The following is a 27206-nucleotide window of genomic DNA, read 5'->3' as shown; positions in this document are numbered from 1 at the left end:
CACCGCTCACTTCCGACCACCCAGCATTCCCACCCCTCAAAGCTCATCCCTCATAACATCCTCCAGCGTCTGCCCCGGCTTCAACCTGAACGCATAGTGGGTCGAACACTCATAGCTCGCAGCTTTGTTCGGGTCCTGACCTATGAAAGAAGCCTTCTTCGGCCAAGCACAGATCGGCTTGGTAGCAGGTGCACCAGTCGACTCAGTACCTGGCGCCGGCAAGACCTGGCCATCAAGATGTTCTGGAGCTTTACCCTTCTCGACCCAGTCCACGAGCGAGTTGATGGCAGTGAGTGGGAAGGCACCACTTCCGCCGAAGCAGTGGGCTACGCCAGGGGCGGGGAAGTAGCGGAAGAAGTCGCTGGTGTCGGGGACCATGCTTGAGACGCGTTCGTAGTAGTCTAAGCTGCCATTGGGGAAGATGAGTTGGTCGGCGAGGCTGTGGTGTCGTTGTCAGTATAGGGGCAAGAGCGCCATTTTGTGATTGACTTACCCATGCCACATAATAGCCTTTCCACCAGCTTCCTTGAACTGATTCAAATCAGCATTCGCACAGTCCATCAACGAGTCGTAGTCCATGTAAGAGCGTCGCAACAGGTCGTAAAACATCTCCTCATCGATGGAGTTGAGATCAAAGTCAGCATCCTTCATGAGCCAGGTCTTGATCCAGTCGGCACTCATCGCAAAGTGCTTGCTCTTGCAGTTCTTGTCCTTGGAATCACATTCAGTTGACGCAAGGCCGCCGAAGAGAGGCTCGAGCCCTGGGAGCGCTGCGTCTCGAGAAAGGCCTGAGACGGGATTAGTAAGGGTGTAGATGCGGATGTGAACTGTCCTCACCATGCCAGACTCTCTCGCCATCTTCGATCGGACCATTCCACACGGCATTAGCAATAATCGCAGCCTCCCTGGTGATCTTCCTCGAGCCTTTCTCGCCACAAGTGAATTTCTGACCAACGACAGAAAGCGCATCAAAGTGACACTTGTCAGCAGCCGAGATGACACCGTCCTTAACACCATCAATCTCATCGCACTCCGCGATAGCAGCCTCTGTGATGGCATTCAACTCGCAGGGCGCCGGTCGATAGTCAAGCTCGTTCATCTTGACATGAGCATAAATCTCAATCACCAGGAACGTTACCCAATTGATAGCCGGAGCAGCAGCAAGGATGCCGTTGAACTGTTTCGGGTAACGCTGTGCGAGGGCGAGACCCTGGCGGCCACCAGTGCTGCAACCTTGCCAGTAGGAGTAGTCAACTTCCTTATCGTAGTAAGTGTGGATGACCTTCTTTGCGATGGTGGCGAGTTCATCCAGGGAGCGGTATGCGAAGTTCTGTAAGGCGTGGAGGTTGACGTTGCCGGGGCTGACGAGACCCCAGCTTGTTGAGCTGATCATGGTTTCCTGGGGTGGGCCGACGATCGAGTGGCCGGCGTCTGTGTGTGCTCCTGCGTAGCCTAGGGACACGGCGGCGGCCTGGTCGCCGTATAGTCCAGCAGCCTGTGTAGTGTCAGTACTGGTTCGTGGCTGAAAGACATCAGGAAATGCTTCCATACCCATCCGCCACCACCTTGACCAAGGAATCGTCCGTTCCAGTCTTCCTTCTTCATCGGCATCCAGACAGAGATGTTGATTGTATCGTTCAAGCCTAGCTAGATCAGAAAATGCTGTACCTCCCTTGATGTGCGGATTTGATCTCACCTGGATGCGTGTACGCAATCATAACCTCGCAGAAGTTCAAAGGCTTCTGCTCGGCCGGAAGAGCCGGCATAGTCATGGTCTGCTCCCAAGCCTTCCAGTTCTCAATACCTCTCGCTTTGATCTCGCCATACTCGACGCCAACGATTTCGGGTAGACCTGCTCTGACGTCTTGCGGGTTACAGTACGCTGCCGCTCGTCCGGCTGCGGCTAGGAAGGAGAGATAGAGGAACGCTCTTTCTGAGATCATCTTCTTGATTGATATGCTTCACGATCTTCACGGTCTTTCAGGCTCGAGATAGGGAGGAGGAGGTTGACTTACCGGAGGCGATGTAGTCCCCTTCTCCGCTCGGGCCTAAAGTCTATCGTCAGGTTTCATTAGGGCCTGACCAGTTTAGCACGATAAGTCATGGATGATCCGGCTCGTACGTGTGAGCAAGATCGATCGGGCCCGCCTGCCTACAAGGGCTGCGAGGAGGCCATTGCGACTGTTCATCAGTCATTGCTGGCCTGATGACTAGGTGAGCTGCACAACGTGGACGAGTATTGCACGTTGATCAGCAGCACATTCTGCCATGTTATACGAGCCGTACACGAGTGGGAGGTGGGATGAAGCTGAGTTGTCAGGGTTCAGGTTCATGCGTGAGATGAAACGGAGTCGTGGAGTTCGGGACATCCTTGCTGACTTCCCGAAGCCGACAGCATGTTTCGAAGAGCCGAAAGGTTCGATCCGATACCGACAGAGACTGGACACCTCATCCAAGGATCCTTCCATCGACATCGACATCAACATCGACCACTTCCATCTGCTCACATTTTCGACATCCATGCCATTGCTCATCAATCAATTTATACACCCAGGTGGGCGTATCTATCGGTGTGCTCTACGCTGAAAGCCTGCCTTGACAAACTGCACCCGCTCATCACAGCTTATGATGCCTCCCAATCTCCTCAATAGCATTCACCAACCCCTCAACAGTCTCTTTCCTCGTCTGCCCATTAACCACAACCCTAAAGAACTTCCCATGCTCTCCAGGCGCATAATCCGTCATGAACCCCCTCGGAATCAAAATCTTCGTAATCTCCTCAGTAGCCTTGCTATTCCTCTCCGCCTCAGCTTGCCTATTGTAGTAAAAGCAAATCTGCAAACAAGGCGGTGGATTCTCCGACACGAGCGTGAAATTCGACTTGGAGGCGATGAGACTCGCCATGTGCGCGGCGACATCAAAGGCGTGGTCGATATATGCCGCGAAGCCGGAAGTGCCGTAGTAGACCCAGCTCAAAGCGAGTTTGAGAGCGTCGCCACGGCGGCCGCATTGTGGGGTTAGATCTGCGAGGTCCCAGTACTCGTGAGCTTGCTCTTCAGCGCCGGAGAGGTCTTCGATGTCGCCGCCGTTGGGGATGTCCTTCTCGGTGTCTTCGCTGGTGTGGAAGAGGTAGCCGGCTGGAAGGGTCATGCCTTTGTGGAATTGGCGGAGGTCTTTGCCGATGAGGAAGGAGCAGGTTAGTGGGACGTTGATCATCTTGTGTGGACAAATGGAGACGGAATCGGCTTTCTCGATGCCTTTGAGTTTGTGTCGTTGCTGAGGGCTGAAGACGATTGAGCCGCCCCAAGATCCGTCGACGTGGAGCCAGAGTTTGTGCTTTCTTGCCACCGATGAGATGGCGTCTATCGGGTCGAAGGAGCCGAGAACGGTTGTGCCTGCCGTCGCGTTGACGTAGAAAGGCGTTCCGCCGTCGTCCTTCGCCTTCTGGATTGCCGCATCGAGAGCATCAGGTCGCATGCAGCCTCTTTCGTCGATGTCGACGGCTCGTACTGCGTTGGAGCCAAAGCCAAACATCTGTGCTGCCTTCTCAACGCTATAGTGTCCATGTGCAGATGTAAAGAGTACAAAGCGCCGTGTCCCATTACCTTCCGCCTTGGTCTCGGGGTATAGATTGTTCCTTGCAATGACCATCGAAGACTGATTAGCAGCGCTTCCGCCGGGCTGCGTGACACCTCCAGCATTAGGCCCGTCCAACCCGAACATCGAAGCGAGAGCACGTCCAGTCTGCTTCTCGATAATCGTCAAGGCTGGCGAGACCTGGTAGACGTGGACGTTCGTGTTCAGCGAGCTGAGCAACATGTCGGCGGCAAGTCCAACAGGCGTCGTGGCAGCATACAGCTTGTCTAGAAAGCCTTGGTCCCAGATGTTGACACTGTACTGCAGAGTCTTCTTTGCCATCTCGATGAGGCCATCTTTGCCCAGGCCTTCTTCTGGTAGGGCAAAGCCAACCAGTTTGCGTAGCTCCTTGGGCGAATGTTGATCGAGTAGGACAGACCTAGGTCCTCCTACGGGTTGATCAAGACTGAGACCTTGGAACTTGGATGAAGCATCGTCGTCTGCAGCTTGGATGAACGAAGTTACCAGTTGTTGGACAGCAGTCAGGAGCTAGCATGCAGTCAGCAATGTCGAAATCGTGGCGTCTCGTGGCGTACAGTACATCTTCCGCCTCTTTAGCACGATGCAGCGGTTGTGTGCCGTTCGGATCTGTCTTCGAAGGCGTTCGTCGATGAGCAGTCATTGTATGTCGAACAGCAATGATGTAAGTGGAAACGGAAAATTGGTTCGTGGCTTGGTGTGGCTGTTAGAGAAGTATTACTGTTGCACAAGCCTCGCGACACTTTTGGCAAAAAAATCATGACTATGATGCCATTCTTCACTTCTTAGCGGCATCGGATCTGGGGTAGAGGATCTCCACTTCTCCCGATCATGACATGTCAGCCAAGTCTCATGCTGGCATATGTCCGCTTCAACCAGATGCCGTGGCCACAGCAGGTCGTGATGCTCCAGCAGCACTTCTGTTGCTCGACCTGCTGCCTGTCCCCGGTCCTCCTGGGTCCTTTTTCGCCTTATTCTGGGCGTGCCGCTCGCGAGCCAGCTGCAACGGCGTCTTCTTCTCTTTTGAGCCGTTGTCCTTGGTCTTGTCCAGCTCATCAAAGTCCTGAAACCCGTCATTGCTGGCCTTGATCTTGCTCTGTCTGACCCACTCCGACCTCCTTCGTTTGTACATGTCCATCTTCCAGTTCTTCCACACAGCTCTTCCATAAGGTGAATCTCGTAATTGGGCCTCGTTCTCTGCCAGCTCTTCTGCAATTCGTTCTCGAATGAACGCCAGGCCATGTGTGCCTTCCCATATACAGTCAACAACATGCGAAGCCGCCTTGTCAAGTGCCATGTCGCCCATGCTTCCATAGAACTGTTGAATCAGCTTCCGACGCGCGATCATCGATGAGTTCTTCGTAGTCAAAGCTTGTTGAAGGGTGCGGGTTACGATGTGGTCGTTGGCCATGGTGAGCAGCAGAGATGGTTCGAGATCGATGAGGGAGTCGAGGACCAGAGAGCTTAGCGAACCGGGCACAATAAGCATGGCCTGCGCGAGGATGTTGAAGTGCACCTTGGTCGGGTCTGTGGGCCTAGCCAGGTACGAGGCAGAGTCGGCGTTACTAGTGCTTGCGTTACCATTGACCCGCGGCGGCTGATTCGAGTCGGTGTCCTGCCGCGCGTTCAGCTTCAGCAGCCTCGTCACGTCGAAGCCCTTCTCGCCTTGATATGTCTGATCGATCTGCGCAGCGATGGCCTGTGTGTCGATGTCGCGGATAGTGCATCGTTCGATGAGTGTTCGGGTGAGGCTCGTCCAATTCTTTTCCAGCAGGCTCGGTATGACGGGGCAAAGCACTTCATGTGCCTCCATCAAGTCATCGTATCCTAGCCTTTCGATGATACGGCAATCGACATAAGTACCCATCTCATTGCGGGCATACGATGCTAGCCGCTCCTTGAACATGCTGTTGTACAGCGCCTTGAAGACTTTGGCTGGAGCACACTCGATGATCTTCTCCACAAGATGTGAGCCCACCGGGTCGTACACCATGCCGCTGAGGAAAGCAGCACTTCCACAGTCCGCGGTAAACGGTTCATCTGGTAGCAAAGTCTTGATGATCGATCTCTCGTCCTTCGCTCTTGACTTCCCGAACTGCGTAAGCTCAAGACTTAGCAGTAGCTGTAGTGTTGGGTTTGCGTTCGTGTGGGTTGCCAAAGCTCGCAGTTTATCAGTATCGAGACCAGCCATGCTGTCGCTGATGAGCTTCTCCAGCGCGATCGAGAATGACTTCGGAACTGGTCGATCTTTCACTTCCGGCCTGATGTTGGGCTTCGGACCACCTGATACAGTGACGCCTTCCTTCCGTTTGCTCTGCAAAAGTCCTTTGAGTGACTCGGTTGAGGTTTGCTTCCCGGCCAGCACTAGTAGAAGTATGCGCAGTGCATGTGATGCATATCGATCGGTCAAGAGGAAACCAACGTTGCCCTCGAGTTCAGCCAGTGTGTGCAAGAACAAGTTCTCCATCGACACGTAGACATCGTTGACATCCTGTCCATCCTTCTGGGCCTTGAGAGTGCCTGCACGAAGCTCGTCACTAACGTGCGGAGCAGCGTGAGTGAAGAGTGTCTCGCAGCAGTGGGAAGCAAAGCGATGTGACATTAGATGGATAAAGCTGTACACAGTCAGCATAAGTCAGTCGGCAGATGACATGTCCAATACATACTTGCCACTGAACTTCTGAAACAAGTTCTTGAGTTGAGGTCCAGTCGAAATACTGATGAGGCGTTCCATCAAACGTGAGCAAGACTGACTTTGGGCAATCTTCAATTCTTTGCCATCAGCTTCCCTCCAGACACTTTCAAGCCAGTTGGCTCGATCCTCCGATGTCTCGAATTCGTTTCGTTCGAGTTGGGCGTCGGCCGACTTGAAGTACTCCTGTTCCTCCTCGTCGAGCATCCCAAAGAATGCTCGCTCCATGGGAGGATAGGCGGCCGACATGTCCTCGTCGTGGACGTCTAGTGAAACAAAGTCTTTTTGCTGTCTGTCTTCGGGCCCGGCAGACTTTTGCCTCTTGGAGCTGCCTTCTTCGACAGGATCCTCTGGGTCGTCCTCATGCTTCCGCTTCATGCGTCTTCCGCGCTTTTGAAGTGCTTTGGGCATGTTGGGTAGAGATGCACGACACCAGGGCGCAAACGTCTGCAACCACAAGATGTTGAGAGGAGCAGTGCAACCAGAAAAGCAGGAGAGAATGCCACTTATTGAAGCGGGGCCGATCTTCCTCTCTGCTGTGTGGCGACAAGCACGTCCTCGACGGTGTGTTGTGTGTGGAGGTGTGGCAAGCGTGCAGGTGCAAGCAGTGCTGCAGGCGAGATGATGGAGATCCGAGAAGGTGTGGAACCGATGAAAATGTCAGATCTGACACGCTAGCGATCGGGAAACGGTAAACCACGATCTGGAGATCGCGTACGTCAGGGATATCGCTCGATCGATATCGAGCTTGCTGTTTGTTTGCATCACGTGGTTGCTTATTGTTGGTGCCCCCGACAGACAGCGATACCGTCGAGTCGTCTCTCTGATGAGGTCTGTCCATGTTCCATCCTGGCGGTTCAAGCCGATCAGATGCATAAATAATGCAAGCCGATCTCTGCACACGTCGGTCGTATGGCTCTTGCGGAGCTTGGCAGTGTTCATCTGTGATGATCTCACGCTCGTCACGGCCCAGATGGTGCCGAACCACTGACATCTCCGTGGCAGTCCAGCGTTGTGGTATGAGCTTGGACCCTTGGGCACAGCAGACGATATTGTACAGCATGAGGTCACAACACAAGTGCGAGCCGCTCGCGTATTAACACAAGTGCGAGCCGCTCGCGTATTTGCGCCATGTGCCGGCGGACAGCGTTCCACAGCGCCTGCATGAGGATGAGCTCGAAGCGAGGTGTGGGAGTACAGAGATCTTGACTGCCCGGTCGTACAACTTGCGAGATCGCGAGGAAACGTCAGACAACAGACAGCGCCGAGCACCACTTCGAGTCAACACAACAATCAACCACGCTGCCCGACATCTTGCCTGATGGGTTGCGCATGCATCAAGTCCTGTTATCGCATCGCTGCGCACATCACAGCCCCAAACGCCGTGCAGATCGACCTCCAATGAGCGCCACGTGCTGCTTATGCTCCGCCCACTCCAAGAAGTTACAACTTGCTTACCTTACCTTCAGCCTGATTTACTATTCCTGTCGCAAGACTGATTCTGACTCCAGCTAGAGAGCTCGAGGTGCGCGGTGCAGCCTTGCAGGATGCGCGGTATGGCCCCACACCTGCTTGACCTGCAACTCTGCCCAGCGGCACAGTGCCTTGCTCGAACACTTCCACAGCCTCGAGCGAGTAGAGCCGACCTGCATCCTTCAATACAAAATGCCGTCCTTGACGTGTTCTGAGCCTTGCACAAATAGCATCGCTGTGCGGTACAGATTTGAGACATAACTAACGGGTTCATCTCCCTGCCTCACACATTCGCGCAAGATAAAGTGCTACCGACAACACCCTTACACGTCAAGTCACGCACGTCAAGCCACACAGACATTCTACTGCAGTACTACCCAGCTACACCATGGCGATCTTAGCACCCTGGAAAGGTTACCTTGGGCTTGCGATGCCTATCATCTCTTTCCTCATCCTGGCGAATGCGGCCATCGTCATGACACTATCGATCTTCAACGCTGCCACACTCGATCTGCACGCCGACAATATCGACAACCAGATCCACGAGCACGCCCCGCGTGTCAGAGCGTGAGTGCCCAACCCAGCCTACCACATGTACAAGCACTGACAAAGATCAGGCAACTCGTGTTCTTCTGGTGCACTATTCCTTTCTTGCTTGTCGTTGCATCCGCCTGCGAGACTTCCGCCCTGTTCACGAACAACCTCAAACCACTGGTCTGTCTGGTGACATCAACCACAGCTATCGGAATCTGGGTCGCGCAGCTAGCACTCTGGCAAACCTGTTTGTCCTCCTCGACGGCGTACGACAAAGGGTTCTGTCCAGTCCCCAAGGTCTGGTCAGAGCACTATCCAGGCTGGAACTGGGCCAGTCCGCAAGGAGCAGCATGGGCAGTGCTGCCCATCTTCGTGTGGTAGGCAACGCTGCCATCCATTTTTGTGCATGCGCAGAAACTGACTATCTATAGCTACATGGTCCAGATTGGCTTCGCAGCTAGCGTCTTTAGCCGACAAAGAAGGACTTCGTTCCGGAGCTCAGACTTGCGAGGCTCGTGGGCATCAAAGTTGGAGGTGGAAGAGTTACGATCGGAAGTACGATCAACGAAAGTGGCTTCGGTCGAGCATAACTTGCTGGAGGAAGAGCTTGAAGGTAGAAGGGACAACTATCAGGACGTGCGGCTGTCCGCCAATCTGGGTAGTAGGGGCTATAGAAGATGTTGACAATGCACGTTTACAAGCAACCTCTCACACGTGTCCGCTGCCGATGAAAGTGCAGTCTATACAAGCTCAAAGTCCGTGCTGAACAACAGTAAGATGGGAAGGCACGTCAGGTCTCCATCGCACCTTCCTTCCTTACGCCGAAGCGACTTGCTGCCTAACTCAAGTTTTACCTCACTCCTCCCATCAGCCTCGAGATCGATCTCTCAAACACATCCACATCACGACCACTTCCACCACGCGCACACCATCACCATGTCCCTCCACTTCCGCGCCATCCTCTACACCACCGACCCACAACCCCAACACCTCCCATCCCTAATCTCAGAACTGCAACACGAACTCCTCAAACCCGAGCTCGTGACCGCCCCAGAACAAAAAGATCTCCGCCGCCGCACCTGCGAAACGCTCGCGACATCCCTCCACATTCCACCATTCGACAGGATCCAACTCCTCCTCATGGCTGCGAACTGTCACCCTCCAACGTCCCTACGGGCGAGGAGGGTACGTGTGGAATTTGCGAGGTTTTGGGTGGAGGTGTTGAAGGTGCGTGCTCATTCTAGCTTGGTACGTTGCGAGGTTGTGGTGATCTTGACTGACATAACCCCTGCAGGAGGACCACTACCACCGCGGCCTCGAAGTGAGCGATGAGGTGAAGTGGTTGGAGTATGATGTGGAGTTGGCTAGGGAGAGGTTGAATGAGATGACAGTGGAGGTTATGGTGGAGGAGTGGAAGCAGGGGAGATTTGAAGGGCTTCATGTGGATCGAGACTTGTCGGAGTCGCATGGGGGTGATGGAGGCGATGACTTCTCGGAGAAGATGTTTGAGCATCCGATCTTTTCGCTGGAGTGGGCAATGTGGCAGGACCGCGAGATGCAGCGGATGTGTGAGAGTGCCTAGAGGGGCTCGTGGGCGTGGGTGTGGGCGAGAAGGATCTAAAGGAGGTGGAAGGCATGACATGAATGGCTCTTTTCGCACTATTACTGTAATCTAAATGTACAGCTAGCTTCGCCATACGCTATGCATACCACATCATGAACATTTCATGCACACATCTTTCTCCCGACAGTGCTCTATCGTCCACGCATTGGCATACCACGGCCTCGTCCCCTCATGGCTCGCTGTGCCGCACCTGGTGGCAGTCCTCTCGTAGGCGCCTGTGGTGCTTGCGATTCTTGGTTCTTGATCGTCTCGTCGACACTCAAGATCAAACAGCTGGCCTCGATCGCTGCTTGGATAGCATTGATCTTGACCAGCGAAGGCTCCCATACGAAGGCCTCCAAGTTGTCTCGGATGCCCTCGTGGTCGAAGTCGACACCTGCCCACTTGTTGCCTTTGCGGTGCTCGACCCGTAATCTGTTGAGGATGTCCGTCGCATCGAATCCAGCGTTGTCGCAGAGCTGTCGTGGGATGACCTCGAGTGCCTTTGCGAACGACTTGATGATGCTTTGCTGCTTGTGAGGTACGTTCTTGTCCGCGAAGCTGTGCAGGTATGCCGAAATCTCCATCTCACACGCACCACCACCTGCTACGATGCTCTGGTTCTTGATTGCGCGCTTGACGATCATGATGGCATCGTGGAGACTCCGCTCGACTTCTGCGATGAATTGCTCGGCACCACCACGGAGGACGAGTGTGCAGGTCTTCGCTTCGGGGCAGCCCTCGAAGAAGTTGAAGCGCTCGCCACCTATTTGACGCTCCTCAAAGGTCGCGCATGTGCCGAGGTGGTGTGACTGAATGTCTGAGCAGGTCGATTGCACGCTTGCGCCTGTTGCTCTGCAGACACGGTCCAGGTCGTCTGATGACACGCGACCGGCGCAGAAGACGTCGCGGTCCGCGAAGTATTGTGTTGCGAGATCTCCAATAGGTAGCTTGGAGAGAACCACCTTTGCGCCGGTCTTGTATAGTGCCTCCATCTTGTCGTAGATGATGCCCCATTCTGCGTCCACGATTGCCTGGTACTCTGAGACCTGCTCCACGCGCACTTCAGCATTGTCCTTCTCCGCCTTGAGTTCCAGCTCAACATTCAAGCAGACAATCTTTGGGTCCTTGAAGGATTTCGGTTGTTGCTCGAATCCAGCATATGAGAAAGTCTTCTTGAAAGCCACACCATTGACAAACAGCGAATCTTGCAGCGCACCACCCGTGATCTTCTTGATGCCAATCAGCTTCTCGTTGAGTTCGTCCTGGTCGAGCGACAACACTGCGTCCACAACCATCTTGGTGAAGAAGTCGGCATTTCTGTGGATGAGCTTGCTGCTCATGGCTGTCGCTGCCAGTTTCCGCAGTGTGTCCCGCTGGTTGTTCTCGGTTGTGTTGACTGCGATTTCCCCGATCTTGTTCACCGCCATCATACCCGCTCGCCGTAAGCCCTTGATGATGACCTGGCTGCTGACGCCCTGTTCCACCGACTCCTTGATCTCCTTCAGCACTTCGCCAGCAAGGACAACCACTGAGGTTGTGCCGTCTCCGACTTCCGCATCTTGTGATCGGGCGATATCTGTGAGGACTCGGGCGGCAGGATGTACGATGTCGAGGAGCTTCATGACAGTTGCGCCATCGTTTGTGATTGTTGTCTTGCCATTCTCGTCCACGAGTAGAAGGTCTCCACCGTATGGACCTAATGTGCTCTTGATTGTTGACTGGACAGCTAAGCAGGCGTTGATATTGGAGATGATCTGTCCACGTCCTTGTGATTGATCCGTGCCTACGGAATGTCAGTACAGCAGCCTCTAGATAGTGTGTTTCGATTCCGCCTACCCTCCTTCAGGACGATGATTGTGGGCGTCTGGCCGCCGAAAGACATGACGGCTTGTGGTCTCGCTGTCTGCTTTCGAAATAATTCCTTTGGAGTGGTCCGAGTCGAGGTTCTGGGCGTGTTTCGCTTGTTGCAGAGGCAGAACGGGGTGTTTTCGTGGTTGATGGTGAGCTTCACGCGAGCATCACAAAAATCTCCAGCTTCGTTCGCGTTTCCATGTCCCGCGATGGAATTTGTCGCCTCAGGCACCACAAAGACCTCCATCAACCCACTACACCAACAAGGTTGAAAAGCTTCCAAAAAGGCTTCAAAGCGTGGGTCGTCGCTGGCGACATGAGTATTAACGCTCCCGACATGGTGGCGGCAAGGCGACAAGAACTCACACTTCGTGCCTACATGGACGAAACAAGCCCGCCGAAGGGTTGAGACGCATCATCTTGTATAAGATTCTGTCTGGAGGAGTTGACTGTTGAAATGCAACGCAGCTCAGCGCACTGCTCACATTCTTCAACCGCACAGCAGCTATGGACCTAACACCACCATCATTAATGTTGCGTAGCGTTGCGCTTGACATATGACAGTATCTCGAGCAGTATCATCAAGTTGACTAATCACAGCGACAGATTGCTCGCATAACTGGCCATCAAGCGGACTTAGCTTAGAGGCCTTTCGATTGCATATTCGGTGGACCACTCAGCGAGCTGCTCTATCGGAGTGAATTTACAAGATAAGAGTATTCGTTCTCGTTAGAACCTTTCCGGATGCTGGCGGCTTCCCTGACTCGGCCATTATACCTTCCACGAGCGCTCAAGCTTTTATGTGGTGGCGCCTTTGACGACTTTGACATATGTCTAGGACATGCAATGCTTCCGACTCGCGCGCCGCGTGCAAACGTACACAAAAATTGCAAGTCGGCACTTTGTGAGATTGCTTCCTTTCTGCTGTGAAGCAAAAGGAGAAAAGTATCTGGCTCTATACTTGATAGATCTCGAGCATACTGCTCCTGGGAGTCCTCGTACTTCAGCAGTCGACCCACCAATCAGCAGAGCGTACCATGTGATCTTCACAGGCACACGTCTCGAACAGTGTGCTTGGTATCTTCAGGGGCGAGAGAAGTATGGGCCTTGCTGCTATCTTGGGTTTCGCGCCTAGAACATGACTTATTAAGGCTCACGTTCGTCCCAGGTCCTCCCTGCCATTGCACGTGATCAAGAGACGTTATGCTATGGCCCCTTGAGCATCAGCAATTCACCTCTCTTACCAGAACAGCATCGAACTAGGCGCTGCGTCAACACAACTTTCGTGATGGCTGTGCGACCACAGCGATGTCTCGCGTGTTCCGAGTCGAAGTCAATACCTGAACACAAGCTCAGGCCATGGTCTTGTACTTACCATTGAGAATAGGAATGGCTCGTCTGTCTGTAAGACTTGGCGGTGGTATATAGACGAACATGCATGCTGCATCGTTGTCATCGACTCCTGGGAAAAGTGTCTCATATTCCCTCATTACTTTCTTCCCAAAGACACTCGTTTTGTCGGCCCAGGTGGTGTCGAGGGCATTGAAGATTGCCGTTGCCGCATGGTTGGTGCAGGTGGGCACTTCTCTGGCTGCGCCAAAGTCGCCGTACCTCCATGACTTTGTGCATGCGGAACAGGATGATCAGCCAAAGGTAGAACGGCGGCAGCAGGATGGTCCGTCATTGCGACAGTTGAGGGAGGAATATAGACAGATTGTCATGGGCCAGCTGCAAGAGAACGAAGGGAGTTGTAATGCTGAAAACGCTGTCGTTCGAGAGGAGTGGCATGTGTAGATCTGCTGTGTGCGAATGGCAATGTACTGACGCGCGCAACCCAGGGCCGACATGTCTACCACCGCACGAGAAGCATTCATCGACGCAATACGATGTTTTCGCCGCGTACCCGCACACTCACCTCCCCCCCCCCGACGCGCCAGGTGTCAGAACTCGATGGGACGAGTTCGTCTACGTTCACGCCATCGACACCATCCCCGATGCAAACTCCATCCATGGCTCTCCCCTCCTTCTTACCTTCCACCGCGCCTTCAACGCCGAAATGCAATTCGCCCTCCGTGACGAGTGTGGTTGTGAAGGCGGTCTACCCTACATGGACTGGACCAAATACCCTGGCACTCCCATGTCATCCTGGCCCATGTTCGACGGCTCCGCCACCTCCCTGGGCTCCAATGGCGACACAACTCAACACGGCTGTCGCTGCGTCACAACAGGTCCCATAAGCGACTGGGCAGTAAACCTAGGCTCTGCAGGCGAAGACAGCATCTGCTCCCAAAACTCAGACCCCAACGGCATGGCCCACAACTCGCACTGCCTGGAGCGCCTCTTCGCCTCTTCGCCTCAGAAAACCTCCCCGACCTCCGCGAAGAAATCGTCCTCTCGACAATCCTTGACAACGAGGACGTAACCTCCTTCATGACCATCATCGAATCCGCCCCCAACTTCCTGCACGGCAGTATGCACGCCGCAATTGGCGGGTTACAGGACGATGTCGCTTTTGCGCCGGGGGATGTGGTTTTCTTTTTGATGCATGGATGGTTGGACTTTTTTGGGCGATTTGGTAGAGGTCTGATCCGGAGGCGAGGACGGTGGCGTTGAGTGATTGAAGGGCGTATCGGCCGGGGGACCAGCCGGTGAGGGTGGAGATGGGGACGAGGTTGCCGTTTACGAGTGCGTTTCCGGAGGCTAGGGCGATTACTGTGAGGGAGACTATGAGTACGATTGAGGGGAGGTATTGTTTTATGTATCGATAGGGAGTCCATTCGTGCCTTGGTAGATGGGGTGTGTAGATGTGGTCTGATGCTGGACTCTGATGTGTGGGAGTAGTATCGATGACGACAGTTTAGCATGGTTTACTTCTCTTGCACTGGCGAAGCTGTGTCTTACAATCCCGAGCACGAAGCAACAATAATCTTGTACAGGGTATCTACGCATCCAAAAAGTGGCAGCCCGCACACCTCCGAGGACATACATATATCCAGGCACCCATAGTCCAAACCTTTTGCCAGTCCCTCAGCCATCTCCCTCTTCCTTCCTATTGCATAGCAAACCGTCACTAACCCTGATCCTCAATCCTCCCGATCACTACTCGACGCACTCGCATCCTCAAGCCAACTCACCTTCTCCCCCAAACTCAACTCACTCAACCTCTTCTTCTCCTTCTCCTTCTCACTAACCTCCTGATCACTCATCCGCTTCGTAATCCTCTGTTGCCACCACGCAGGAGGCAACTCCACCAAGAATGGCGACACGACTTCCGTCAAGTCCTCGAGGCGAGCTGCGCTGGTTGGGGCCGGACGACGTGGAGGTGGATGCCTTTCTCTCGAGCGTTCACGACTTCGACTCCGGCTGCGTTCACGACTTCGACTCCGGCTGCGTTCACGGGCTTGGTTGAGGACTTGTTGGGCTCCACCTTCGGCTGCGAGACGTTGGAGGAAGTGGGATTTTGCTGGGTGGTGAGGGCCTGGGAGGGGGTTGGTGGGTTGGAAGTCTTTGGCTGAGATTTCTTCGGAGAGGAGGGCGGAGTCGTGCTTTGAGGTCCTTGGTGTGGTTGACATAGGAGGAGTGGATGTATTGCTGTTGTTGGGCGTGGGTGCATCTGCCGCCATGTGTCTTGCGATACGTGAGAATGCTAATTGTGGCGAGATGCGCTCTGACAGTCTTATCGAGGACTGCGAGGCGATAGGGCTTGGAAGGACTTCGTTTTTGGTGGGGTCTGTACTACTCCAGCCTGTGCCGTATAACGTTTGTGGGGATGTGTTCTGTGAGGCGAGGTCTCTTGTGCTGACGGGACTATCATCTTCTGTCCCGTCATCTCTGCCTTTCACTTGTAGGCTTAGAACTTGGCGTGCCAGAGGTGCTTCGCTGCTTCTTCGACTGGACGATACCGATAGCGCAGCTTGAGGTGAGAGGTACTCTGTGCTGTTCCCAGTTGATGATCCATGAGCTGAGTCTCTCTTGTTTGGTGCGCCTGGTTGGACAGGTGCCCATTTGTTCAAGTCCAGAGAATTCCTCCATGATCTTCGTTTTTGCTTCTTGTCATTTAGTAGAAGTGCAGGTGTGGTTGGAGTGTTTGGGGTTAAGATCGCGTGTGCATCGTCGTCAAAGTCTTCGTGAAAGAGCTTCTCCACTTGGCTTCCTAGTGGTAGAGTGAGTGCTCCTTGCTCTAGAAGCGCCTTGGTGTGGTCTTCTCTTGATGCAGTGTTTCCCATCTCTCTGATAAGCCGATGTTGGTAATCTCACGATGACTATGCTTTCAGGAGATGTCGCACTGTTACGCCAGCGCTTCTGCTTGGTCGACAGGTCCTGCTTCCCACGAATGACTCGTAGTCGGTTCTTCCTACGCTCTCAATGCTGAAGGAAAAAAGACCTTCTCAAAAGATAAGAATCAATTGCCGACATCATCGTTGTGGTTGTGTGATCTGCCCGCATGTCTCAAGGTACAATATCGGGATATTCGTAGTTGGTATCAAGGATAAACCTGGCTGAGAGCTAGCAAGAGCCTATATTTACATTTACAACCCTCAGCATTTCGCAAGCGCGCGGGTAAATCCTCTCCCGACCAGGATATGTTCGCCGTCGGAGCGGCGTATATTCTGACACGCTTGCGAGATGGTGAGGATCCGACATGACCGTGGTCGATGTTAGCCCTTCCAGCAATTTGGACTTTGGAAGAATTGGAGTATTTGCTTGGTCCATACGATATTATTCTCCGTATGATGAATGGGCTCTTCTGTACTTCATAGCCCGTGTGACTTCGTGGCTGACGGACTCAAACACCAGCTGTTTCACAAGATGCTTTGCGAGCCGAGGTATCTTCTTGTCTCAAGATGTCTTCCTGTTGTCCAGCGTCCGCTGTAGGTCTACACCTGTTACATCGATCAGAGGCGGTCTCGCTGGCTTTCATTGGGGTACATCTGCCTTCGCTTGGGAAAGGCCTCCTCTCCTTCCGAGCGCGGTCCTGATGAGGAGACGATCGGTCTTCGAGTCGCCCTGGCTGGATTTGCAGGTCTTGGGCATCATCTTCACGTGCGTGCCCATCATATCTGTAGTTGGTCGTTCCTTCTTTCTCGTTGCCACTGTCATAGTCGGGCGGCTGTTTGAAGAAAAACTCTTCGGCGTCGTCATCAAACTCGGCTTCTCGCCAGCCAGCAGTATAGTGTTGGAATGCCGGCTCCTTCAAGACGTTGGGCTTCAATTTCAGGGCCTTGACGTGCTGCGGTTCTTCGGTTGACAACTTGTTGCCCATGCCTCGAAGGTGGATGATGTCGGTAGGTGTGGCTTGATGGCAGTGGAGACGACCTTGACTTTGCAAGTTCTGAAGAGTTGCAGTCGGAGCTCAGCGGTAGCATATATCACGTCAGGGCCCTGTGGCTAGTTTCCGTTGCCTTCGAAACATGTCATGGCAACGCGTCGTGGAAAGTCTGCTTGTGAAGAACCAGGATCTGGCCAGATGCTGAAACGCCAGGTGCACCGAGGTGTTGGAGACCTCGAGGTTCTGCAGCTCAGCAGAGCAACAACGCATCTCAGTGGATCGCACCTGTGAACACTGCTGCCTTGTTTGTGTGAGTGACCGGTACACTGCTTTCTGAAACCGATTTCCCCAGGCTGGTGTAACAAAGTGTCGCGCTCGGCCATTTCACGCTTCAGACAGTGATGGTTGCAGGAAGTATGCGATCCTCAAGGCTGCCATTTGAGCTCTTCATTGAGCCAGGTTCAGCTCCGTGGTAGTGTTGCGTGAAGTCGTACTCAATGCTCGAAACCTTCATCAAGAACTCCTTCAACGCCTGTTGGTCGTCATTGAGTCCCTTGATAATGCCGAAGAACTTGTCCGTCTCCACGACAGTCCAAGGATCGCTCTTGCGCACACGATCAAGGTTCTTGATACTCATCGCGTCCACGTACTTCAAGAAGATGTCTCTTCTCACATCTGCGTAAGTCTGCAGAATCTCTTCGCTGGCCTTGCCTTCGTAGTAGCCGATGTAGGAGTCCGCAAGACCACCCACATCCAGACATCCCTCATACAGCCGTAGCCTCCCATAGGATTGTTGACGTGTGCCGCATCGGCTGCGAGGAGGATCCTGCCTACCTTGAAAGATGGTACGCATCTGTTGTGGATGTTGTACATATTGGTCTGCTCGATGCGGTATTCATGTGGGTCCGGATTACCAGGTAGCATTGCCTTGAAGTGCCATGGCCGTCGGTCCAGGTATTCCTCATCGCTTAACCCGACTTTCGAGTCTCCGTAAGTCACTCTCCACAGCCCGCCATGTCCACGCTTTGCGATCAGACCCCAATGGTCATTATCAACCATGTAATTCCCGCCGTCCCATCCATGCTTCTCGAATCCATCATAAAAGACATCCTGCACCACGAAACGACAATCCCATGTCTGTCCCAGCCACTCGTGTCCGTATAGACTGCGACGCACAGCGCTACTCGCACCGTCACAACCCACCACATAATCCACCTCAACCCGCTCCCTCCTCTTCTCACCGCCAATCTCAACATCGACCCACGCCTTCTTTCCATTTTTGTCCTGTCCCGTGGCCACAACCCGATGCTCAAATCTCACCTCGATCAGACCCTTCCTCTCACTCCCGTCCGGTCCAAACCTCTCCATGCAGTGCCGATACATGATTTGAATGATGATCCCGAGCTGCAGCACCGTCATACGATCGTCCTCATCCTCCACCAAGCTCATGTCGATTTCGATGAGCTTCTCCCCGTCTGCGACGCGTCTCCAGCATATGGCGGGAAACTTCGGGATAGAGGCGGCGCGAAAGTCGGGAAGGAGGCCAGCGCGGCGAAAGATGCGAGTTGCAGGCACGCCATACTGGGTTGCGCGGAGGCGGGTGTCGAGAGTTGGCCAGGCTTCGAGGACGAGGGAGGGGATGTTGCGTTGGGCGAGGAGGAGGGCGAGGAGAAGGGCGAGGAGGAGGGCGAGGAGGAGGGCGAGGAGAAGACCTGATGGCCCGGCGCCGACGATGAGGATCTGGATGGGATGTCTTTAGTGGAAGGTAAATTCCATGCTATGGGAAACAAGACGTACCTTCTCGAATGGACGATCTTTGGAAGGCATTGCTGCTGCTTTAATAGACTGGTGTTTGGGATCAAGTAGGACGAGAGGAAAGAGAGGATTAAGTAGAATCCTACCTCGTATGTGCTGGATATCTCATCTTGATGCCCCTCTGCTGAGCTTACGAAAGAACATGTAGGATGGAATATGCCCGTGTAGGAAGGTAATGTAGAGGTCAGGATATTGCCATGTCGATTGGTTCGGCAGCAAGTCCGGCATCTGTGTCTTGTCAGCTGCAAGCTTGCCGGTTCAGCCGAGAAAGCTTCCATGTTCGTTTCTTCTTCATCAGAACGACGACATTCACCTGTGCAGTAATCCTCCTGATCAGCCACACCCGGATCCAGGCCCAAAATGCTATAGATCGAGCTTGGTGATAGCATCATCAGCCAGCCCAGGGAAGCTGTACGATAGAATCTGTGAGCGCTGCTGGCAACAAGCTCCAGCCTTTGCCAGCACCGACCTCAGAAGCCCAAGCCAATGCGATGGGTCCTCCTGATTCACTCGTGCTGCCTGCCTTCTTCTTCCAGAAGTCAGCCAACGCGCCTACTGGCTACTTCGATCTCGTCCTCGCCGGTAACAAGCCACAATATGTCGCTAAGGCGGCCAATGGAGGGGTGGTCTTGACCTCAGCATCGACTGGTGCCACCGCGAAGAACGTGAACGGGCAATCCATAGTCACCTCGATCTCCACAGTCGACTGCAAAGGCTGTTTCGGCGTAGAGCAAGGGAACACAGCATACACGTGGGACATCTCCGCCAACGGCCAATCCACCACTCTCACAACTGGAACGGCTTCCTTGAACAGGACAATGGTGGCCTACTCTCTGCAGATGAAGACCAAGCCCACTTCTACGCCTGGTCTGTGAGCGGATCCATCGGCCGTGGTGACTTCCAAGCAAGTACCAAAGCGCGATGCAATTGCTACTGCAAGGACAACCAAGCTCTCTGTATGCCCAACGGCAGCCCAAGATGCACAAGCCTCTTCGCCGATGATACTGGGAACTGTGGTGCGTGCGGCCGAACTTGCGCGGCCAAGTCTGTGTGCAGAGGCGGTACCTGCTCTTGCCCTAATGACCAATGCGGCGATCGCTGCGTCAGTCTCAAAGACAACCCGAACAACTGCGGTAAGTGCGGCAACGCGTGTGGGAAAGGAGAGGCCTGCTACCAAGGCCAATGCTACCTCCCACCTCCCGACAAGTGCGCCCCAGTCGAAGGCTTCTCCGACGGTGGCAGCCTCCAGTCGTGGTCAATCACCGACAAGAAGAACGACGGCTTCACCTGTCCCATCTGCCCATATTACACAGGCTCCCCAACCGAAAGCTGCAAATTCGACAAGAACGGCTACGGCGCCATCGGCACGACTGTTCACATGTGCCCCGGCACAGACTACGACCTTTCCTTCCAGACCAGGCACGGTGATGGGATCTCAATCAATTGCCAGATGAAGTACAAGTTCGGCAACAAGGACTGGTCATCACTACAGGGCGTGCCGACGGGTGGTCCGACGTATGAGAGGTGTACTGGAAGTCCGAACTACCGTATCTCTGGCTTCCAGAAGGGAGAAAGTGGTACTACGCTGAACGATCTGAGCTTGGATGTGCCTTTTCAGGCGTATATGACTTGTGGTGGGCAGACGTTCAGTTTGGCGATTAATTACTTCTCGCTGGTGCCGGCGGCGTGAGATGGCTTGTAGTGTAGATGAAGTAATGTGTGAATGCGAAACGATGACAAGATTCGAAGAAGTTCTCTGCGCAAGCACCCTCTCAGATCTAGTCCAAGCTGAACCACGCCATCCAAGAGGGCTCAACAGACTTGCATTCGGCGGATGTATTCTGAGCTGATGAGATGGCCGAGACTGTGGTTGAGTTGATGAGAGAGTGGGAGATGGGTTGATCGGGAGGGAGGCAATGTAAATCTGTCGCGCTCCGTGCCGATCATTGTGCTTCTTCGACTGGATCTCATCAGATGAAAAGACACATCGCCTCTTGGTTTCATACAACTCAGCTACTTCTGCCTTGACTATAAACAATGAGCAGTCCTCATGCAAGTATCCTCTTCATCTCGTCAGTCGGCACGAATGCCACGGCATCATACCCAATCAGTATGTGCCATTCCCTTGCGCTACGAATTTGGAACACGATCTGGTCATAGATCGACGCATGCGCCGATCTTGTCCCCACAAAACTCACAGCCTGACTTTCGTTCGGAAAGGCAGACCAGGTGTGGGCTGTTGCTGTCGAGACAACGACACGGATAATTCCGGCGTCGGCCCCGTATGTTGGTCCTTCGGAGGGGTTATATAAACGGTAGTGCTATATACCGCGGATATTCAAAAGCCTTCTCCTGTAGATATGAAGCCTGGGCACTGTTGGGAACGGGTCCTCCTGGAAAACTAGGTCCAGTCTTCGGATGTGCTCTAGGCGCTTGGAACGGAGGAGGGCCAAGTCGCAATTTTCGAATGCGGCTATGTCGAGGTAGAAGTGGTTCGTTGACCAGTAGGCGTAGCGTGCTCTCCGGAGGAGCTTGTGGGCCTCCAAGTATATTTGTCGATTGTGGAGGAGGAGTAAAGGCGATGGCGGTGTAGCCGCAACGCGTAGATCGATCCAGCTCTGATGCGTCGGCCAATCGATGGCGTACTCGTATATCATGTTGCGAAGCTCCGGCGGGATACCGAGGAAGCTTGTGGCCATGATGTGTTGGCGTAGCTGATAGGCTGTAGGCCTGCGTTGAACAATGAAAGAAAGGTAATGTGGCGGTCGTCGAATTTTCTCCCCGGATGAATGAATGGTGAGGATGCTTTCGCTCTCGTGCTCGGTATGAGCCGTGGAATAGTGATCTCAATCCGACCAGCTCACAGTGCAGGTAAACTTCGAGAGTCGAGCAACCTCAAGCCAGTGCTCATCTGATCTGCCGCATGCCTTCAGCTCGATGATCTGTAGTGCACGAGTTTTCAACTCGCTGTGCTCGTCCCGACCCACAGTTGTCCTCCAAATGACGCTCAAGTCAAGATGTACTCTCTCTGCGATTGGGGCAAGAGGGTTGCAGCGATGGTCGTGGACCTGCTGATGCTCAATGTGATATAGTGCGCTGAGATGGCGTTGAATGCAATGGTCGTGTAGTTGTTGTTCAGGTGCAAGCATATATAGAAGCCAGAGGCAATGTGAAGTGCGAGCGCTGCGCAGCTGCACAACGAACCTGCAGCGTGAGTCGGAGGTAACCGTGGCAACCTCTTTCATACATCGGTACAGGTTGAATGAGCGATGACTTCCATGGGGCGTAGCTGCGCTTTTGAGCTCGATTCGGCTTACGGGCAGGTGCCTTTCGATCGTGACTGCCTGTGCGGTGTGGCTAGGCGTTCTTCATATCGGCTCTTACATAACCGCACAATTCTTCGTATAAGTCTCCAAATACGAGTCCTCAGGCACAACACCATCCGCCGCACTATCGCCAACCTGCCCCCTCTTCCTCTTCACTCCAGTAACCTTAACCTTCTGCTCACCCTCACCATGCCACCACCTCAGAACCTGCTGCGTCGCGCCCTCACTTTCAGGCCCAACATCGATGATCCTGATCTCCCACTTGCCACCACTCGCTTCGACGTGGGTCCTGCCATCGTTCTGAGGGAAGTGGTACTCGGGTAAGAAGATTTCGGTGGGATGATCTGTAGGTGTCGAGCTAGGGGCAGTGATGTTGAGGTTGAAGATGCAGTTTTTCAAGTCGAAGCCGTAGGAGTTGATTGTGCCATGGACCATGACGGGGTTCGGTCGGATGTATGCTTCCGCTGCGCGGTAGCCTTTCTTTTCTTCGCGGATTGAAGTCTCCATGCCTTCTACTGATAATGTCTTCTGGAGACTGCTCGGTGTGACGGGTTCGTTCGATTCAGATTGTGATTCCGAGTATGAAGGGCTTGAGGGATTGAGGGAGAGTTTGCTGCCGTTCTCGGCGTATGACGGAGCTGGTAAAGCCTTGTCCTCTGCGCAGTATAGTGACAGGTCTTCGCCGTTCCATTGATCGCCCCAGTAGTGGCTGTTGTTTACAGTGTATGTCCACCACGCCATCCCCTGGACGCCACTTCCTTCCACTGCGTAGAAGTTGGCATCTATAGCGGCGGATTGTGCACTGTAGTCTCCGGTCTTATAGGCGTATTTGTCGTCCATGTCGTATGGTATGCCAATCTCGGTGTATAGACACGGATGCACACCCATGTTGTCGATGCCTTCTTTCCGTATCGCGGTCAGTTGGTCCTTGAAGCAGTTCCGTATTGCAGTTTCACCCAACTTGATAGCAAACGCGGGATTCGAGTAGCGGCCACGGAGTACGCCAAGCACATCGATGTTCCAGATTTTGTTCCACTTCTTGGTAATAAGCGTGATACCATCGTAGAAGTGGGAAGCAAAGATCATGTTCTTGTCGTCATCTGCTGTGCCTTTGATTTCTGGTGGGATCTCGAACGGTGTGGGCTGCAGTAGCATGAAACTTTCAGGCCAGACGTTCCGGATAGCGTCCCTGTATCTGCGATAAAAGTCCATGAAGTTGGTGTTTGTGAACACATCCTGATCCAGCTGTTCACCTGTCTTAGGCCGCTTCGCAAAGTATTGTGGAAGTAGTAGCTCGTCTTTTGAAGGGTCCCAGATCCCGTGCTGTGCCCATATACACTCCCCCAGTTTCCAGTCCGGACTTCGCTTCCAGCCATACTTTGTATCGTCCCATGTCGCGGGATCAAGCCATGTTGTGGTACCCTTCGGATCGATCAGTTCTGTCCCGCTCTTGTACGGCCCAAGGCTGCCAAAGTCCCAAGTATCAATCTCCACTGCTCTGCCCAACCCTGTCAGCATCGCCTGGAATGCAGTCGGGGCGGTCCATTTTCGCAAGTTCTGTTCTTTCGGTATCGCGTTCAAGTCTGGGTGTCCAAAGTGTCCCTTGTTGGGCTCGTTCATGCTCTCGTACCCGATCACAACCTCGCCCTCAAGATCTCCTGCGTCATGGATCTTTTGCGCCAAATGCTGACATGCGCCGACGAAGTGTTCTTGCAGATAATCCTGGATATTCTTCCCATCAATTACGCATTTCGGGGCAAAGTCCTTGCCAGCAAAGAACAACGTGAACATGGTCTGCGCAACCAGTCGTTGGTAGTTTGTCGCCCAGACCATCTTGGGAAACTCAGCAGGATTCGGGAACATGTTCTGTACCAAGGCCGATTGTCCTGCCAGGAACCTGTGAGGGTCAAATCCACACGCATACAATGTCCACATTGGTGCTCCGCTACCCCCGGTGAATCTGCTCCAGACATCCTGATGCGGGTCCATGTAGATGTAGAAACCATACTCTTTCGCTATCCGTAATACTGATATCGTGAAGTTTACAAAGTCGTCATCGTACTTTCCTGGTCCGGCGTGTTCCAGCGCCTCCCAGGTGAAGATATATCGTATTGTGTTGTAGCCCCATCGTCGTAGTCGCGAGAAGTGCGAATGTGCATCGGAAAGAGGAAAGGGTCGGTTTACGAAGGAGACATCGTCGCCGTCGAAGAAGTGCTCTTTCACGTGAGATGGTACATTAGGTGTCGCTGGGACTTTGGTATCGCCTGCTATGTTGATGCCATGAAGCGTGACTTGGCGGTTCTGATTGTCGCGGAAGAGCTGGCCGTCGATTCGCAGGCGATGTGAAGGCATGTCGGTGGGTGAGGTAGAGTGATAGGAGGCAAGTCGAGGATAGAGCTATGATCTGAAGCTCAGCGGGTTGTGTGTCTCGTATGGTCACAAGCTCATGTGTCTTGCATCTGTCGTGTCACGGTGTACCTCGATCGTATCCGGTACGGCGGTGCGACGATCCTGTGGCGATTTGGCAATGTTATCAGAGCGGGAGTGGCGAGAGATGATAGTACACCGAATACGTTGCTCGAGTGTATCCGACTATGGGCCACGACGATGTGGTAGGTGAATGTCCAACAATGCTGTGACATGTTTCGCTGCAGCCTGCAGCCTGCTGTACGGTCGGCGGATCCGCGTCATTTTTGCCGTTCTCCACGTGGCGGCAAGGATCGGCGTGGAGCACAATCGTTGTTGCATGTGAACTGGACAACTTACATCTTTCCGAGACACGTCTCAATCGAACGACTCACATCCTGCAACAACCATCACCTAGGAAACACCCAATGCTACTACGATGAAGCTTGGACTCTCCTCGCTGGCCATTGGGGCCTTGTGCCTCTCCTCAGTACCTGGCGCTTTCGCGCTACCACCGGCCGATATCGACAAGGACACTCCAGTTTCGCAATTGATCGCGACAGCCAACGCCAACCTCGCGCAGGGGAAAGCACAAGAGGCGCTCACATACTTCGACGCCGCCATCTCAAAGGACCCCAGCAATTACCTCACACTCTTTAAGCGGGGTGCAACCTACCTGTCGCTCGGCAAGAACCAGCAGGCCAGCCGCGACTTTGATCAGGTCCTCACACTGAAACCTGGATTCGAGGGCGCCTTAACACAGCGAGCGAAGATCAGGAGTCGCAATGCCGACTGGAAAGCGGCCAAGGCAGACTATCTCGCAGCGGGGAAGAAGGACACCCAGGATTGGCTAGACTTGGAGGAGGCAGAGGGAGCGGAGAAGTTGTCCGCAGACGCAGAGAAGGCAGGTGACTGGGAGGCATGTGTCACGAATGCCGGCACTGCGATAATGGTGGCAGGCACAGCATTGGAGCTGCGGCAACGGAGGGCAAAATGCAGACTTGAAAAGGGCGAGATCGTCGAGGCTCTGGCAGATTACAACCATGCGTTGCAGATCAACTCTAACCTGAAAGAGCCGTACCTACAAATAGCGGCCATGACATTCTATTCTCTCGGCGAGACAGACAAAGGCATTAAGACAGTATCGAAGTGTTTACACAACGACCCCGACAACAAGGCCTGTTCACGACTACGAAAGTCACAAAAGGCGATTGACAGGACATTGAAGAAATTCAAGACATTGCACGAGAAGCGGCAGTACAACTCCGCCGTAAAGCTCCTCATACCCCAAGGCGAAGAACCCGGCCTCCTCCAAGACGTCAAGGACGACATCAAGGTACACCGCGAAGCAGGCTATATCCACGTAAAAGCTCCAGATGGACTTTACGGCAACCTCGTTGAATCCGCCTGCGAATGCTACACCGAGATGAACAACCTCAAGAAGGCCGCCCCCTTCTGCGACGAAGCTCTAACCTACAACCCCAACTCACTACCCGCCCTCCTATCAAAAGCCCAACGACAGCTCGACGCAGACGACTTCGAGCCCGCGATTGGGACCCTCAACGCCGCAAAGGAGGAACACGGCAACATCCAGAAAATCCAGGATCTACTGAACAAGGCGCATACACTTCTTAAGAGGAGCAAGACGAAGGATTACTACAAGGTCCTCGGCGTGGACAGAGACGCAGACGAAAGACACATCAAGAGGGCGTGGAGGAAACTCACCATCCAATACCACCCCGACAAGGCAGCCAAGAACGGCGTCACGCCAGAAGAAGCACAGAAGAAGATGTCCGCTATCAACGAGGCATACGAAGTTCTATCCGACCCTGAACTCAAAGCCCGCTTCGACCGCGGCGACGACCCCAATGATCCACAATCTGGACAGCAACCTTTCCAGGGCAGTCCGTTTGGTCACGGACCTGGTGGTCAGCCTATCTTCATGCGTCAAGGCGGAGGAGGAGGAGGCGCCCATTTTAAGTTTCAGGGCGGACAATTCCCCTTCCAAGGGGGCTTTCCTCAGGGCTTCCCGTTTGGATAAGCCTGGTGTGTGCGGGTTGTTTGCTGTTCTGCTGGAGTTAGCGATGTTAGAGTATCAGAAGCAAGTTTTATCTAGATGATACCATCCGGGGCGTAGTGAAGCTGCGTTCTGGTGGATCCATACGCTTGATATCTCCTGCTCCTTCCTTTTCGTGGGTTCGAGGAACTTTGACAGGTTCCCTCATACTGACGTGCACTGTGTATGCCTTGAGTCTACAGATACAGCCTGAGACATCCTCACTCACACGCAGAAACAAGAGAGCGCCCGATGAACACTATGTGGTGACTAGCTCAATGGCAGAGCGTCTGCTACTTGTGCTTCCGTGAAGAAGACATTCTCGTTGTTAGCCTGGTCCCTAGTGATTAGGTGAGAGTCTGTCAAGCAGAAGGATTCCTGCCGCCCATCAGCTCGGCACAGCCGGTACGACACGTGGACGCCTGCCGATCATGGTCGTGTGGTAAAGTCGTCGTCCAATGACTGCGTGAGACGCGTGTCGTTCTCGACGGCCGGCGTGAGATGAGGGAAAGAGGCCGCCTGCAATGTGAGAATCTGTTGGTCCCAGCAGATGCGGTGTCGCA

At 53.7% G+C, this 27206-nt stretch overlaps 14 protein-coding genes across 14 annotated transcripts; 5 read left to right on the top strand and 9 right to left on the bottom strand.

Annotated features, from left to right (window-relative positions):
- Window positions 1–36: 36 nt before the first annotated feature.
- On the bottom strand, window positions 37–1943 carry CLAFUR5_12952 (putative feruloyl esterase; the record flags this gene model as incomplete). The annotated part of the gene is made up of 5 exons (XM_047912100.1): window positions 37–439; window positions 494–788; window positions 838–1495; window positions 1552–1643; window positions 1697–1943. The coding sequence occupies 5 exons, from the start codon at window positions 1941–1943 to the stop codon at window positions 37–39; spliced, it is 1695 nt and encodes a 564-aa protein (XP_047768099.1).
- Window positions 1944–2616: 673 nt separating this feature from the next.
- CLAFUR5_12951 (L-aspartate decarboxylase dtxS4) lies at window positions 2617–4258 on the bottom strand (the record flags this gene model as incomplete). Its single annotated transcript, XM_047912099.1, has 2 exons — window positions 2617–4125; window positions 4178–4258. The coding sequence occupies 2 exons, from the start codon at window positions 4256–4258 to the stop codon at window positions 2617–2619; spliced, it is 1590 nt and encodes a 529-aa protein (XP_047768101.1).
- A 228-nt stretch (window positions 4259–4486) lies between these two features.
- On the bottom strand, window positions 4487–6718 carry CLAFUR5_12950 (Nucleolar protein 9; the record flags this gene model as incomplete). Its single annotated transcript, XM_047912098.1, has 2 exons — window positions 4487–6230; window positions 6282–6718. The coding sequence occupies 2 exons, from the start codon at window positions 6716–6718 to the stop codon at window positions 4487–4489; spliced, it is 2181 nt and encodes a 726-aa protein (XP_047768102.1).
- A 1450-nt stretch (window positions 6719–8168) lies between these two features.
- Window positions 8169–8998, top strand: CLAFUR5_12949 (uncharacterized protein; the record flags this gene model as incomplete). Its single annotated transcript, XM_047912097.1, has 3 exons — window positions 8169–8347; window positions 8398–8691; window positions 8746–8998. 3 exons carry the CDS (start codon window positions 8169–8171, stop codon window positions 8996–8998), a joined length of 726 nt encoding a protein of 241 aa, XP_047768500.1.
- A 93-nt stretch (window positions 8999–9091) lies between these two features.
- CLAFUR5_12948 (uncharacterized protein) lies at window positions 9092–9896 on the top strand (the record flags this gene model as incomplete). The annotated part of the gene is made up of 2 exons (XM_047912096.1): window positions 9092–9541; window positions 9609–9896. The coding sequence occupies 2 exons, from the start codon at window positions 9092–9094 to the stop codon at window positions 9894–9896; spliced, it is 738 nt and encodes a 245-aa protein (XP_047768499.1).
- Window positions 9897–10069: 173 nt separating this feature from the next.
- On the bottom strand, window positions 10070–12190 carry CLAFUR5_12947 (putative T-complex protein 1 subunit eta; the record flags this gene model as incomplete). Its single annotated transcript, XM_047912095.1, has 3 exons — window positions 10070–11703; window positions 11757–12079; window positions 12138–12190. 3 exons carry the CDS (start codon window positions 12188–12190, stop codon window positions 10070–10072), a joined length of 2010 nt encoding a protein of 669 aa, XP_047767942.1.
- A 1367-nt stretch (window positions 12191–13557) lies between these two features.
- CLAFUR5_12946 (Tyrosinase P) lies at window positions 13558–14193 on the top strand (the record flags this gene model as incomplete). The annotated part of the gene is made up of 1 exon (XM_047912094.1): window positions 13558–14193. One exon carries the CDS (start codon window positions 13558–13560, stop codon window positions 14191–14193), a length of 636 nt encoding a protein of 211 aa, XP_047767941.1.
- Window positions 14194–14854: 661 nt separating this feature from the next.
- CLAFUR5_12945 (uncharacterized protein) lies at window positions 14855–15997 on the bottom strand (the record flags this gene model as incomplete). Its single annotated transcript, XM_047912093.1, has 1 exon — window positions 14855–15997. One exon carries the CDS (start codon window positions 15995–15997, stop codon window positions 14855–14857), a length of 1143 nt encoding a protein of 380 aa, XP_047767940.1.
- Window positions 15998–16557: 560 nt separating this feature from the next.
- On the bottom strand, window positions 16558–17034 carry CLAFUR5_12944 (uncharacterized protein; the record flags this gene model as incomplete). The annotated part of the gene is made up of 1 exon (XM_047912092.1): window positions 16558–17034. One exon carries the CDS (start codon window positions 17032–17034, stop codon window positions 16558–16560), a length of 477 nt encoding a protein of 158 aa, XP_047767939.1.
- A 397-nt stretch (window positions 17035–17431) lies between these two features.
- Window positions 17432–18867, bottom strand: CLAFUR5_12943 (FAD-dependent monooxygenase terC; the record flags this gene model as incomplete). The annotated part of the gene is made up of 3 exons (XM_047912091.1): window positions 17432–17803; window positions 17875–18780; window positions 18838–18867. 3 exons carry the CDS (start codon window positions 18865–18867, stop codon window positions 17432–17434), a joined length of 1308 nt encoding a protein of 435 aa, XP_047768486.1.
- A 479-nt stretch (window positions 18868–19346) lies between these two features.
- CLAFUR5_12942 (uncharacterized protein) lies at window positions 19347–19730 on the top strand (the record flags this gene model as incomplete). Its single annotated transcript, XM_047912090.1, has 1 exon — window positions 19347–19730. One exon carries the CDS (start codon window positions 19347–19349, stop codon window positions 19728–19730), a length of 384 nt encoding a protein of 127 aa, XP_047768485.1.
- Window positions 19731–21176: 1446 nt separating this feature from the next.
- On the bottom strand, window positions 21177–21554 carry CLAFUR5_12941 (uncharacterized protein; the record flags this gene model as incomplete). The annotated part of the gene is made up of 1 exon (XM_047912089.1): window positions 21177–21554. The coding sequence occupies one exon, from the start codon at window positions 21552–21554 to the stop codon at window positions 21177–21179; it is 378 nt and encodes a 125-aa protein (XP_047768088.1).
- Window positions 21555–22235: 681 nt separating this feature from the next.
- Window positions 22236–24533, bottom strand: CLAFUR5_12940 (Glucosylceramidase; the record flags this gene model as incomplete). The annotated part of the gene is made up of 1 exon (XM_047912088.1): window positions 22236–24533. One exon carries the CDS (start codon window positions 24531–24533, stop codon window positions 22236–22238), a length of 2298 nt encoding a protein of 765 aa, XP_047768484.1.
- Window positions 24534–25026: 493 nt separating this feature from the next.
- Window positions 25027–26628, top strand: CLAFUR5_12939 (DnaJ subfamily C member 3; the record flags this gene model as incomplete). Its single annotated transcript, XM_047912087.1, has 1 exon — window positions 25027–26628. One exon carries the CDS (start codon window positions 25027–25029, stop codon window positions 26626–26628), a length of 1602 nt encoding a protein of 533 aa, XP_047768191.1.
- Window positions 26629–27206: the final 578 nt, after the last annotated feature.

This window comes from Fulvia fulva, chromosome 11, assembly GCF_020509005.1.
Source record: "Fulvia fulva chromosome 11, complete sequence".
Classification (NCBI taxonomy): domain Eukaryota; kingdom Fungi; phylum Ascomycota; class Dothideomycetes; order Mycosphaerellales; family Mycosphaerellaceae; genus Fulvia; species Fulvia fulva.
Note: the sequence above shows the minus strand (reverse complement) of the source record. Positions and strands in the feature narration are given on the sequence as shown.